Below are 11763 nucleotides of genomic sequence, written 5' to 3'. Positions count from 1 at the left end.
TGTGATGAAAGAAATAAAAGCTGAAATAAATCATTCTCTCTACTATTATTCTGACATTTCACATTCTTAAAATAAAGTGGTGATCCTAACTGACCTAAAACAGGGAATTTTTACTAGGATTAAATTTCAGGAATTGTGAAAATCTGAGTTTAAATGTATTTGGCTAAGGTTTATGTAAACGTCCGACTTCAACTGTACTTTGCTCTGTTTGCTGTATGTAACTGTCAATTTGACCTCTCTCTTCTCTATCTCCTCCCTGGGTGTTCTGGCTATTGGTGTTCTTCACAGAAAACAATACTTAAACCTGTTACAAGTCATGCGCCTTCAAGTGAAAGCATTATGTACAATGATATTTCTGTGATTTTTCCTCAATGTGACTTTTTCTGTGTCCATGTCTTGTCCCAGACAGTTTGTTTTAAAGAAAGAGGGGGGGAAAAGAAAACAAAGACAATAACAGAATGGCCTTGTAGCCACCTTTTCCTCATAGGGAAAAATGGAAAGCCAATCAGATGTCATCACGTGAAGACAGTCTATAAAGTGCATGGTTACATTTTAATAGAGATATTGTGTTGTCTGAGAACAGTGGTTCAGGCATGGGGTTTCCTTGCAGTTTGTGTGCTTCTGTAGAGAACGAGAAAGAAACATTTATTCAAACTCATAACAAATAACAAAATGCATCACAACGATCCTGTGAGGATGAAAAAAAGAGAACTATTATTATTATTATTATTATGTTACACAAATGTTCCAAGTGCTATTACACAGTTTCTGTGAAAATGGTCAAGGTGATTGACACTCACTCACACAACCATTTTTGTTTCCATTTGTGTGTTTTTAGTTTTTCCTGTGTTTGTTCAATGAGTGTCTTCTCGGTATGCCTGAATAACTTATAGGACTTAGAACAAGCCCTGTACAAAATGCATTTAAAATGCTCTATCTATTTGTGGAGAACTGGCGTTGTGATCCGTTTTCTATTGACCCTTCCTGTTTCAGACACTGCACCAACACTACATTACTTTGACACACTGATTCAACCCTGGTGCTTTTCTACACTCTAACCCCCTCAGACTGTAACCCCACACTGTCTGTCATTCCAATCCCGATTTCTGATGATGATGATGATAAATCCAATGGTCTGATTTGATTGAATATGGTTTACTCCACAAGGCGCCAGTAGGTTGCGTTAAATGCAGTTTTATTCTACCTGCAATATTTTCCCATCTGCTTATAATTAATTTTTAAAGCAGATCAAATGCTGTTGGTAATAATGAGCCACTATCCTTTTGAAAGTCACAGATGTCAAATGAAATTGATTACAGTCTCTTTCTATTTCTAAAAACACCAGGTTTGAATCATGTAGTATTTTATATATTTGAAAAGTTTGGGGTAACAGCAGTTCATCCCTCATCCTTGTTTTGTTTTGTACATGCTGGTTTAAGACACTCTTCCCTCACTGCGTTTATCTGATGGTCAGCAACAACACAATAACATGCTACTGTGCAAGTTATGTACTACAGCCACCATTACAACCCTAAATGAGGTGACTTGTGGACATGCAATGATTTTGTTTCTGGATTTTGGTGTTTTTCGCCTAGACCTCTGGTCTGTTGAATCTACGCTATTATCTTGTCCTGCAGTCATATCCTTAAACATAAACGCAGTAAGAATTGTGCATGTTGTCAATATGTACCTGTATAAGATTCCAAATTTTTCAAATCATTATATTATTCTCTGTTTTCTTCTGAGAATCTGTTGTAATGGGAAGTAGTATCAGTGATGGGGGGAACCAATATATGTATTGTGTAAAACTTGTGCAACACCTTCAATGTACTGTCATTCTACATGTACAACCTGCCTGCCTACGCTAAGGAGACATATCTGTATATATTAATCAATACTATTTTTACTGCATTTTTGTACAAATATTCATGGTAGCCATGTAAAAGTAGTTGAAATGATTCTACGGTAGTATTAAAAGAGTTTGGTTTTAATGCATTGTCTTGTTATTAAATATGTCCTATTGTTGCTTATAGGCCTACTGATTTTATAGGAAAATAAGGAGAAAACTCAAGTCTTCATCCTCCCCAGCCGCCATTTACAAAGAGATTTGACTCCCATCTTGTATAGTTCCCACATTCTCCTCCACTCCATCCCTTTCCCTTCCTTGTGCATCATCAGTGTGTAAGACTAGCCACGGCCAATTTCAGTGTCAATGTCAATGAAGTTGTATTTCTCAAGAGCTGAGAGCCATCACCATTATACAGTGTTTCATTTTGAACAAAGAGGACATCACTGTGATAAACACAACGTTCATCTCTCTCTCTCTTTCTCTCTTTATGGGCTGTTTGAGAACGCTTGTTGTTCCCCTCACTCCACCGTTGCCGTGGGTTTCTAGGGCAATGCTGTCGCAACAGCCATCAATCATTGTGGTGTTTTCAGTGCCCTCCCCTTCTATTCTCCTTCTACAATATGACACTGATGTTCAGTCAGGCTACAGGCTATGTTTATGTAGGCTTAAACTTTAGAGGGCTAAGTGCTATATTGATGGGGTGAATAGGGTCAAAGTAGTTATTTAGAACTGTCAAAAAGTACATGAAAAGTGGTGTCTTGACTCCCCCTCCTCTCCTCAGTCTCCTGCCTCCTTAGCTGGTCGGTCTACTGCCAAGACGGAGGTGTGTGTTTGGCCCTGACATCCAGACATGAAGCACTCACTAACTGGCTCCCATATACAGTGGGGTCCTAAATTATTGACACTGATAAAGAGGAGCAAAAATGACTGTAAAATAAATAATTCAAATACTGAGCTACAGGTAACTGCCAACATAAAGTGTCTTAATAGGGCGTTGGGCCACCATGAGCCAGAACAGCTTCAATGCACCTTGGCATAGATTTTACAAGTGTCTGGAACTCTATCGGAAGGATGCAACACTATTCTTGCACGCCAAATTCCATCATTTAGGTGTTTTGTTGATGGTGGTGGAAAACGCTGTCTCGGGTGTCGCTCCAGAATCTCCCGTAAGTGTTTAATTGGGTTGAGATCTGGTGACTTGAGATGGCCATGGCATATGGTTTACATCATTTTCATGCTTATCAAACCATTCAGTGACCACTCGTGCCCTGTGGAGTGGGACATTGTCATCCTATGGAGGCATAGCCATGGTAGCCAAAATAATGGCCTGTCCAGCATCGTTATACATGACCCTAAGCAGGATGGGATGTTAATTGTTTAATTAACTCAGGAACCACACCTGTGTGGAAGCGCCTGCTTTCAATATACTTTGTATCCCTAATTTACTCAAGTGTCCCCATTATTTTGGCAGTTACCTGTATATTGTATGCTCCAAAAAATTGGGAAATTATATTCTTTTTTATACTAAATACAACTGTTTTCAATACCTCACCTTGCGAGCCCCACAGTGGAGGTGTCATAATACCCATAAAACCTAGCGGTCAAACAGGAAAATAGTTTTTCCACTATTCATTTTTCCCTTAGGGAATTTTAGAAACACTTAAAATAAGGGCTGTGCTTCGTGTAGGAATGTGACGTTTTGATAACCATGTAAATTTATCTCGGACAAGGTGACTTTTATCAATATATTCGGCTCTATTTACTCTCAGATTATAAAATGCTAACCATTTCCCGTGGTACTCTATACCGGCACTGAGCCTTTTTCTAACATGCTTTATGAGTTGGAGAACACATTGGGAGGGATCTTTGCCTGGAAACCGACATTGAATTGCATTGAATTTCACGTTGGGCAGAAATTAGTGTTTGAATCAGGAAAGTTTCCTCTCACAACCTCTACAAGCCAGAATGTTGAATAAAATGATATTTTAACGTACTTGACCAGTTGTCCGTGTGGTTGGTCCTTTTGGCGGAGTTTGGCAAGTAGACACATGCATACTTGCCGAGCTCGTGCACGTGTTTACATGGTTCTGTGCATGCTTCAGGTGATAGAAATCTGAACGCAGTACCAGCGCTTTGAAAAGTTGATGTAATTATACTTTCCTGTGGATATACTGTCTCTCTTACAGATCCTTGATATCCTTTGTGTGCGCTTATGGACTGCCCTCTTCAATTCAAACCACAGTCCAGATACTGAGATGGCCATTTCAAAATGTTGCTTTGTGTCCAATTAATCATTTTGATGTGTGCTTGGGGTTATTGTCTTGCTGGAAGATCCACTTGCGGCCAAGTTTCAGCCTCCTGGCAGAGGCAACCAGGTTTTTGGCAAAAATGTCCTGGTACTGGGTAAAGTTCATGATGCCGTTGACTTTAACAAGGGCCCCAGGACCAGTGGAAGCAAAATAGCCCCATAACATCAAAGATCCACCACCATATTTTACAGTAGGTATGGGGTTATTTTCTGCTCATGTGTTCTCATTCAGATGCCAAACCCACCACTGGTGTGCGTGGCCAAAGAGATCTATTTTCATGTCATCCAACAAATATAAACGCTTGGAGTTCGCTAAACGGCATTGGCACTTGGATTGGAACAGGTGCTTTGGTCAGATGACATGAAAATAGAGCTCTTTGGCCATGCACACCAGTGGTGGGTTTGGCGTCAAAATGAGAATGCATAAGTAGAAAAGAACCCCATACCTACTGTAAAATTTGGCCCAGTCTTACTGTGTCTACAAATTAAGTCGATGGCCTCCCGAGTGGCGCAGCGGTCTGCACGCTGACTTCGGTCGCCAGTTGTACAGTGTTTCGTCCAACACATTGGTGCGGCTGGCTTCCGAGTTAAGCAAACAGTGTGTCAAGAAGCAGTGCGGCTTGGCAGGGTCGTGTTTCAGAGGACGCATGGCTCTCGACCTTCGCCTCTCCCGAGTCCGTACGGGAGTTGCAGCGATAGGACAAGACTAACTACCAATTGGGGAGAAAAATGGGTAAAAAGTAATAAATAAATATTAGGTCTTTGACTAGCTCTGTTCACAGTGATAGTATAATTTATTGGACATCAGCTCAGTAAGGTGTGGTGTACTGTCCTCTAGAGGAGACATATAGAACCCACAGGCTTGGACTATAAGGTGAGAAGAATGCCTGCTTATAGACACAACAGTGATATCAATCATATTGCCAAACAGAAAACATTCACCAGGGTTGGAAAGTAACAGATTTTTCTTGTAGGTTTAAGATTAGAGTTTGGGTTATCATTACTGCTGTAAGTACAATGTATTACCAGTCTAGGGTTAGAATTAGTGTTACAGTTGTAGGTGCATTGTATTACCAGTCTAAGATTTGGGGTTATGGTTGGGGTTAGAGTTACCATTACAGCTATAGGTGCATTGTATTACCTGTCTAAGGTTTTGGGTTAGTGTTACCATAACCCTTAACCATACATTGTAGTACAGCCGTAGCACTCACCCTCTTCTGTTTCATTGCGTAATAAAGATTCACAGCGGTATAAATAAATCAAGTTGCAATATATGCATGGTCCACTGGGGTGCAGTAAATACCTTCCCATTTTACAGGCTGACAGTTTTAGGGCCATGTTTAAACAACTGAGATTAGATTTTATGGTCGTTATTAAAAGGAATGATCATATTATCATGAAGTGAAATGCCACCATGAAATAGTTAGTCTATGATTGCCTGTTTTCATGTAGATAATGTTAAAACCCCACTATAGTGCTATTATGACAGACAGTTGACCACTGTACAATATAATCATTTTTTATTTTTTTATTTCACCTTTTTTTAACCAGGTAAGCCATTTGAGAACAAGTTCTCATTTACAACTGCGACCTGGCCAAGATAAAGCAAAGCAGTGCGATAAAAACAACAACACAGAGTTACATATGGGGTAAACAAAACATAAAGTCAAAAATACAACAGAAAATATATATACAGTGTATGCGAATGTAGTAAGTTATGGAGGTAAGGCAATAAATAGGCCATAGTGCAAAATAGTTACAATTTCGTATAATACTGGAATGATAGATGTGCAAAAGATGATGTGCAAATAGAGATACTGGGGTGCAAATTAGCAAAATAAATAACAATATGGAGATGAGGTAGTTGGGTGGGCTAATTTCAGAAAGGCTGTGTACATGTGCAGTGATCGGTAAGCTGCTCTGACAATTTTCAGACCAGCTCTGTCAGTGTTCCATTGCTCAAGTGTAGAAATATGTTTTGTAAAGATGTGTGTGTGCGTATCAGTGGTTGTTTTGGCGGGCGGTGCTGTGTGACTTTCTGTATGTGCATACATCCAGGTAACTGCCATGTAGTTTACATCGCTTTTATGCTCATCAAACAATTCAGTGACCACTTGTGCCCTGTGGATGGGGGCATTGTCATCCTATGGGGGCATAGCCATGGTAGCCAGAATAATGGCCTGCCCAGCATTACCTGTACTTGAGAGCATGCTGTGTAGCTCTCTGTTTTCAGTGCAACCATCTGTGCGTATACCTGTTTGTATGTGTGTCCTGTTACCATGCTCCAGTGCTCTGCCAGTTTTTGGTCCTGTATCCTGGGCCCCAGAGCCAGGCGAGCCTTGCCCAGGCTGCGGGAGAGGAGCGTGGTGCAGGAGCCACCTGGTCTGGGTCTAGGGATTAGCCCAGCCGGCCAACCTTCAGCTGCTTACTGAAACTGAAAAACCTCACATATCCCTCTGTCTGTTCGTCCATCCATCCATCCATCCATCCATCCATCCATCCATCCATCAGAACCATCACTGACTTACCTCACTGACACTCCTCCTTAAATAAAGTACATCAAAACCCAACCAAAAACCATGCTTATTGTAGAACTGCAACTCACCCTCACAAACCCCACAGCTAACTGGAAGTTCCTCTATCAGCTGTTGTAAACTATTGATGTTCAGCGGAAGAGTGTTTAGAATGGCTTTAAAAACAATTTTCTGCATGTATTTTACAGCATCAATAGGTTCTTCAGCGAAAAATAATTCAGCCCATTTCCTTGGGATGTTGGCAACAATAGTTTCTCTAATAGCTCTGTTCTAGCAGCAGTCCATTATAAATGGACATGATCACAGTGTATTGGCACGCCATTCGTTAGTGAAGAGAACCAAGGAGGACTACGCCAAAGGAGTCATCTCCTGGAAGGCATGGTAGTGTTGATGAGAGCTCAACATAAAGGCTCTCGTTTGTTTGTGTCGGTTGTCAGTCAGCTCTTTAATTCACTATGGGAGAGAAGAGAGAGGAGTACGTGTTTGTGTGGATGGGCTGGCTGGCAGCGTTGGGCAGATAGGTAGACTACAGGACAGATGGAAAGATGAATAGATATGTGTAGGAACTGGTGAGACAGATGGATGGGAGATACAGACCTCCTGTACTGGCTGTCATTGAGGCTTACCGAACTTCCTTCAAGGGAGCATGGGCCCAATTGCTGGGTTTTTGTGACAAAGAGAAAGAGAAAGAGAGAGACAGAGAGACAGAGAGAGAGAGAGAGAGAGACATGCCAGTTCAATAAACTATTTCATATTCATACTGTAGACCTGTTGTAGGTGTAGAAACTGCATCAAGACACAAGGGTAAAAAAATTAATGTTAAAGCCCAATATCTTGTCATCGACTAGAACAGTGGTTCCCAAACTGTGGGGCGCAGTCTGGCTTTCAACTTACTCCTGAAAGTTGTAATGATAGAATGCACAAAGTGCAATTTCGAAATTGGGTAGTGCATCATCAGTTTTCCTCTTGTCATGTTAGTCATTGCAGACCTTAGAGAGCTATTTATAACTTGTCAGAAATGTCCATATCAACTAGCCCATGTCAGCTAATGTTTTTTAGCTAGGTGTTTTAGTCCTGCAAAATGTTCTCTTTGCCAACAACAAGAGTGTGAACAGTTTGTGCCCATAGAAATAGACGTGGCACGCGCGCCGAGGGGGTGCGGGATGATCCCCAATGCTGGAAGGGGGGCCTGAGCGAAAAAGTTTGGGAACCCTTGGACTAGACCGTCTTTTAGGGCAGTAGTCTACAGTAAGAAGTACCTGTCAGACATTTTGTGTGTGGCTTTCCCATCATGACAGACAATACTGCATCATTGTGTCCTTCAGCCATTACCCACGGTGCCTTGCTCCAGTCCCTATGTAGGGATGGGGAATGCCAGCATGTGTGTGTGATGCTGCCGCTTCTGCTCTGCTAGTGTACATACAAGCTGCCCGTGTTTCTGACATCCTCTAAGCTACACAGGGTCTGGCAGAAGCCTCTCTCCCACTGAGTGTGTTTGCCTGCGCAAGCCGCACACACAGACACACTACTCTGACAGATGAGTCAGAGAGTGATCAGAACAAGGCTTAGGGCAAAGATCACAGAAAGGAGGCCATCTAACACAGGACAAACACCACACAAAGGAACCAGCCAAACACCACACAAAGGAACCAGCCAAACAGCCATACATCAACACGCATTTTAATCATTTAATCCACCAACACACACCATAGAGTTCAATCTGATGTACATACTGGGGTTGATTTGATTGAAACAAGACAATGTACACTAAAACCACAATGTGCATTAATTTAAGCAGCTCTTATGTTTTGTAATGCTTGATTACCAAAGGACTTGAAATAATTTAAGTTAAGACTCAGATATGAACTGTTTTTATATAAACCCTGAATATGCTTCATTACGGCATCAGAATTAAGGCAACTTCCATTTAAATTAATAGAAAATAGACTTATTTTGCAATAAGCAAGCAAAAAAATGTCATAGTCAAAACTAGCCAATCGGAGAGGATGGTGGTCATTCCCTATTGGACAGAGGTGGTTATTTCTTGAGTCCTATTGGACAGGAGACTCCAGTGCCACTCAGGCCACAGTATCCATGTGGGTTCTTGCTGAGGTACTGCTGGTGGTGGTCCTCAGCATAGTAGAACTCCTGGCCCTTGGCTATCTCTGTGGTGATTTCTCCAAAGCCCCCCTCCATCAGGACCTGTAGAAACAGAAACAACAACGATATTGTTAGCTGAGAAATGGGTGGTTATGTTCAAGGGGAAAAGGTGACAAGAGTGGGGATATTGTTGAGAGTAGATTTACACTACATGGCCAAAAGTATGTGGACACCTGCTCGTCAAACATCTCATTCCAAAATCATGGGCATTAATATGGAGTTGGTCCCCCCTTTGCTGCTATAACAGCCTCCACTCTTCTGGGAAGGCTTTCCACTAGATGTTGGAACATTGCTGCATGGACTTGCTTCCATTCAGCCACAAGAGCATTAGTGAGGTCGGGCACTGATGTTAGGCCTGGCTCATAGTCGGCGTTCCAATTAATCCCAAAGGTGTTCGATGGGGTTGAGGTCAGGGCCCTGTGCAGGCCAGTCAGGTTCTTCCACACCGATCTTGACAAACCATTTCTGTATGGACCTCGCTTTGTGCACAAGGGCATTGTCATGCTGAAACAGGAACGGGCCTTCCCCAAACTGTTGCCACAAAGTTGGAATCACAGAATCGTCTAGAATGTCATTGTATGCTGTAGCGTTAAGATTTCCCGTCACTGGAACTAAGGGGCCTAGCCCGAACCATGAAAAACAGCCCCAGACCATTATTCCTCCTCGGCCATGGAAACCCATTTGATGAAGCTCCCGACGAACAGTTCTAATGCTGACGTTGCTTCCAGAGGCAGTTTGGAACTCGATAGTGAGTGTTGCAACCGAGGACAGACGATTTTTATGCGCTACGCGCTTCAGCACTCGGCGGTCCCATTCTGTGAGCTTGTGTGGCCAATCACTTCGCGGCTGAGTGTTTCCACTTCAAATAACAGCACTTATAGTTGACCGGGGCAACTCTAGCAGGGCAGAAATCTGACGAACTGACTTGGAAAGGTGGCATCCTATAACGGTGCCACGTTGAAAGTCACTGAGCTCTTCAGTAAGGGCCATTCTACTGCCAATGTTTGTCTATGGAGATTGCATGGCTGTGTGCTCGATTTTATACACCTGTCAGCAATGGGTGTGGCTGAAATAGCCGAATCCACTAATCTGAAGGGGTGTCCACATACTTTTGTAGTGTAGTGTACCTTAATACAATACCACTTGGGCGTTTCAATAAAATTATGGATCTTTCTTTCCTTTTCTATTTCTGCCTTTCAATCTTTCTGCCCTCCATTATTTCCCAGTCTTGCTCTCTCCCTCTACCTCGCCAACCTCCCCCTCTCACTAATGCTCTGTTGCTCAGTGCGTGTGTGTGTGTGTGTGTGTGTGTGTGTGTGTGTGGGGGGGGGGGTGTGAAGTAACCTGCCAACTACCTAATTTCTCTGACCATCTGCCTGGAGGTAGCCACACACCTGTTAGGAGCAGCTGCCACCGCAGAGGAGACAGGAGAGAGAGAGAGAGGTAACACAGAATCAACTCTCCTCTATCAAGGGCCTTTTCTTAATTGCATACTCCTCGCGTCCTCTCCACTCACCTCCTTCTCAAAACCCATTGGATGAGCGAGAGCCAGAGGTCCCCTTTTGAGAAGGAGGTGATGAGAGAGGTGTATGCAATTGAGGAAAGGCCATACTCTCCTTCCCCGCCAACCTCAGCCCTAACTCTAGTCCTAACTATACCCTCAGCCCTAACTTTAGTCCTAACTATACCCTCAGCCCTAACTCTATTCCTAACTATACCTTCAGCCCTAACTCTATTCCTAACTATACCTTCAGCCCTAACTCTATTCCTAACTATACCCTCAGCCCTAACTCTATTCCTAACTATACCTTCAGCCCTAACTCTATTCCTAACTATACCTTCAGCCCTAACTCTAGTTCTAACTATACCCTCAGCCCTAACTCTAGTCCTAACTATACCCTCAGCCCTAACTCTAGTCCTAACTGTACCTTCAGCCCTAACTCTATTCCTAACTATACCTTCAGCCCTACCTCTAGTCCTAACTGTACCTTCAGCCCTAACTCTAGTCATAACTATACCCTCAGCCCTAACTCTATTCCTAACTATACCTTCAGCCCTAACTCTATTCCTAACTATACACTCAGCCCTAACTCTAGTTCTAACTATACCCTCAGCCCTAACTCTAGTCCTAACTATACCCTCAGCCCTAACTCTATTCCTAACTATACCCTCAGCCCTAACTCTAGTCCTACCAATACCCTCAGCCCTAACTCTAGTCCTAACAATACCCTCAGCCCTAACTCTAGTCCTAACTATACCCTCAGCCCTAACTCTAGTTCTAACTATACCCTCAACCCTAACTCTATTCCTAACTATACCAGCCCAACTCTAGTCCTAACTATACCCTCAGCCCTAACTCTATTCCTAACTATACCCTCAGCCCTAACTCTAGTTCTAACTATACCCTCAGCCCTAACTCTAGTCTTAACTATACCCTCAGCCCTAACTCTAGTCCTAACTATACCCTCAGCCCTAACTCTAGTCCTAACTATACCCTCAGCCCTAACTCTATTCCTAACTATAACTTCAGCCCTAACTCTATTCCTAACTATACCTTCAGCCCTAACTCTATTCCTAACTATACCCTCAGCCCTAACTCTATTCCTAACTATACCCTCAGCCCTAACTCTATTCCTAACTATACCTTCAGCCCTAACTCTAGTCCTAACTATACCCTCAGCCCTAACTCTAGTTCTAACTATACCCTCAGCCCTAACTCTAGTCCTAACTATACCCTCAGCCCTAACTCTAGTTCTAACTATACCCTCAACCCTAACTCTATTCCTAACTATACCCTCAGCCCTAACTCTATTCCTAACTATACCTTCAGCCCTAACTCTATTCCTAACTATACCTTCAGCCCTAACTCTAGTCATAACTATACCCTCAGCCCTAACTCTATTCCTAACTAT

The 11763-nt window shown here is 42.6% G+C and overlaps 1 protein-coding gene across 1 annotated transcript in view; it reads right to left on the bottom strand.

Moving 5' to 3' along the window:
- Positions 1–8355: 8355 nt before the first annotated feature.
- Positions 8356–11763, bottom strand: part of LOC311108261 (mitochondrial peptide methionine sulfoxide reductase-like) — a 90870-nt gene continuing 87462 nt past the window's right edge. Inside the window, exon 6 of the mRNA XM_084150884.1 lies at positions 8356–8893. Coding sequence (XP_084007010.1) covers positions 8729–8893 — 165 coding nt within the window. The 3' untranslated portion in view covers positions 8356–8728. The remainder of the gene's footprint in view (positions 8894–11763) is intronic.

This window comes from Coregonus lavaretus (assembly GCF_964263955.1).
Source record: "Coregonus lavaretus genome assembly, chromosome: 33".
Lineage (NCBI taxonomy): Eukaryota > Metazoa > Chordata > Actinopteri > Salmoniformes > Salmonidae > Coregonus > Coregonus lavaretus.
Note: the sequence above shows the minus strand (reverse complement) of the source record. Positions and strands in the feature narration are given on the sequence as shown.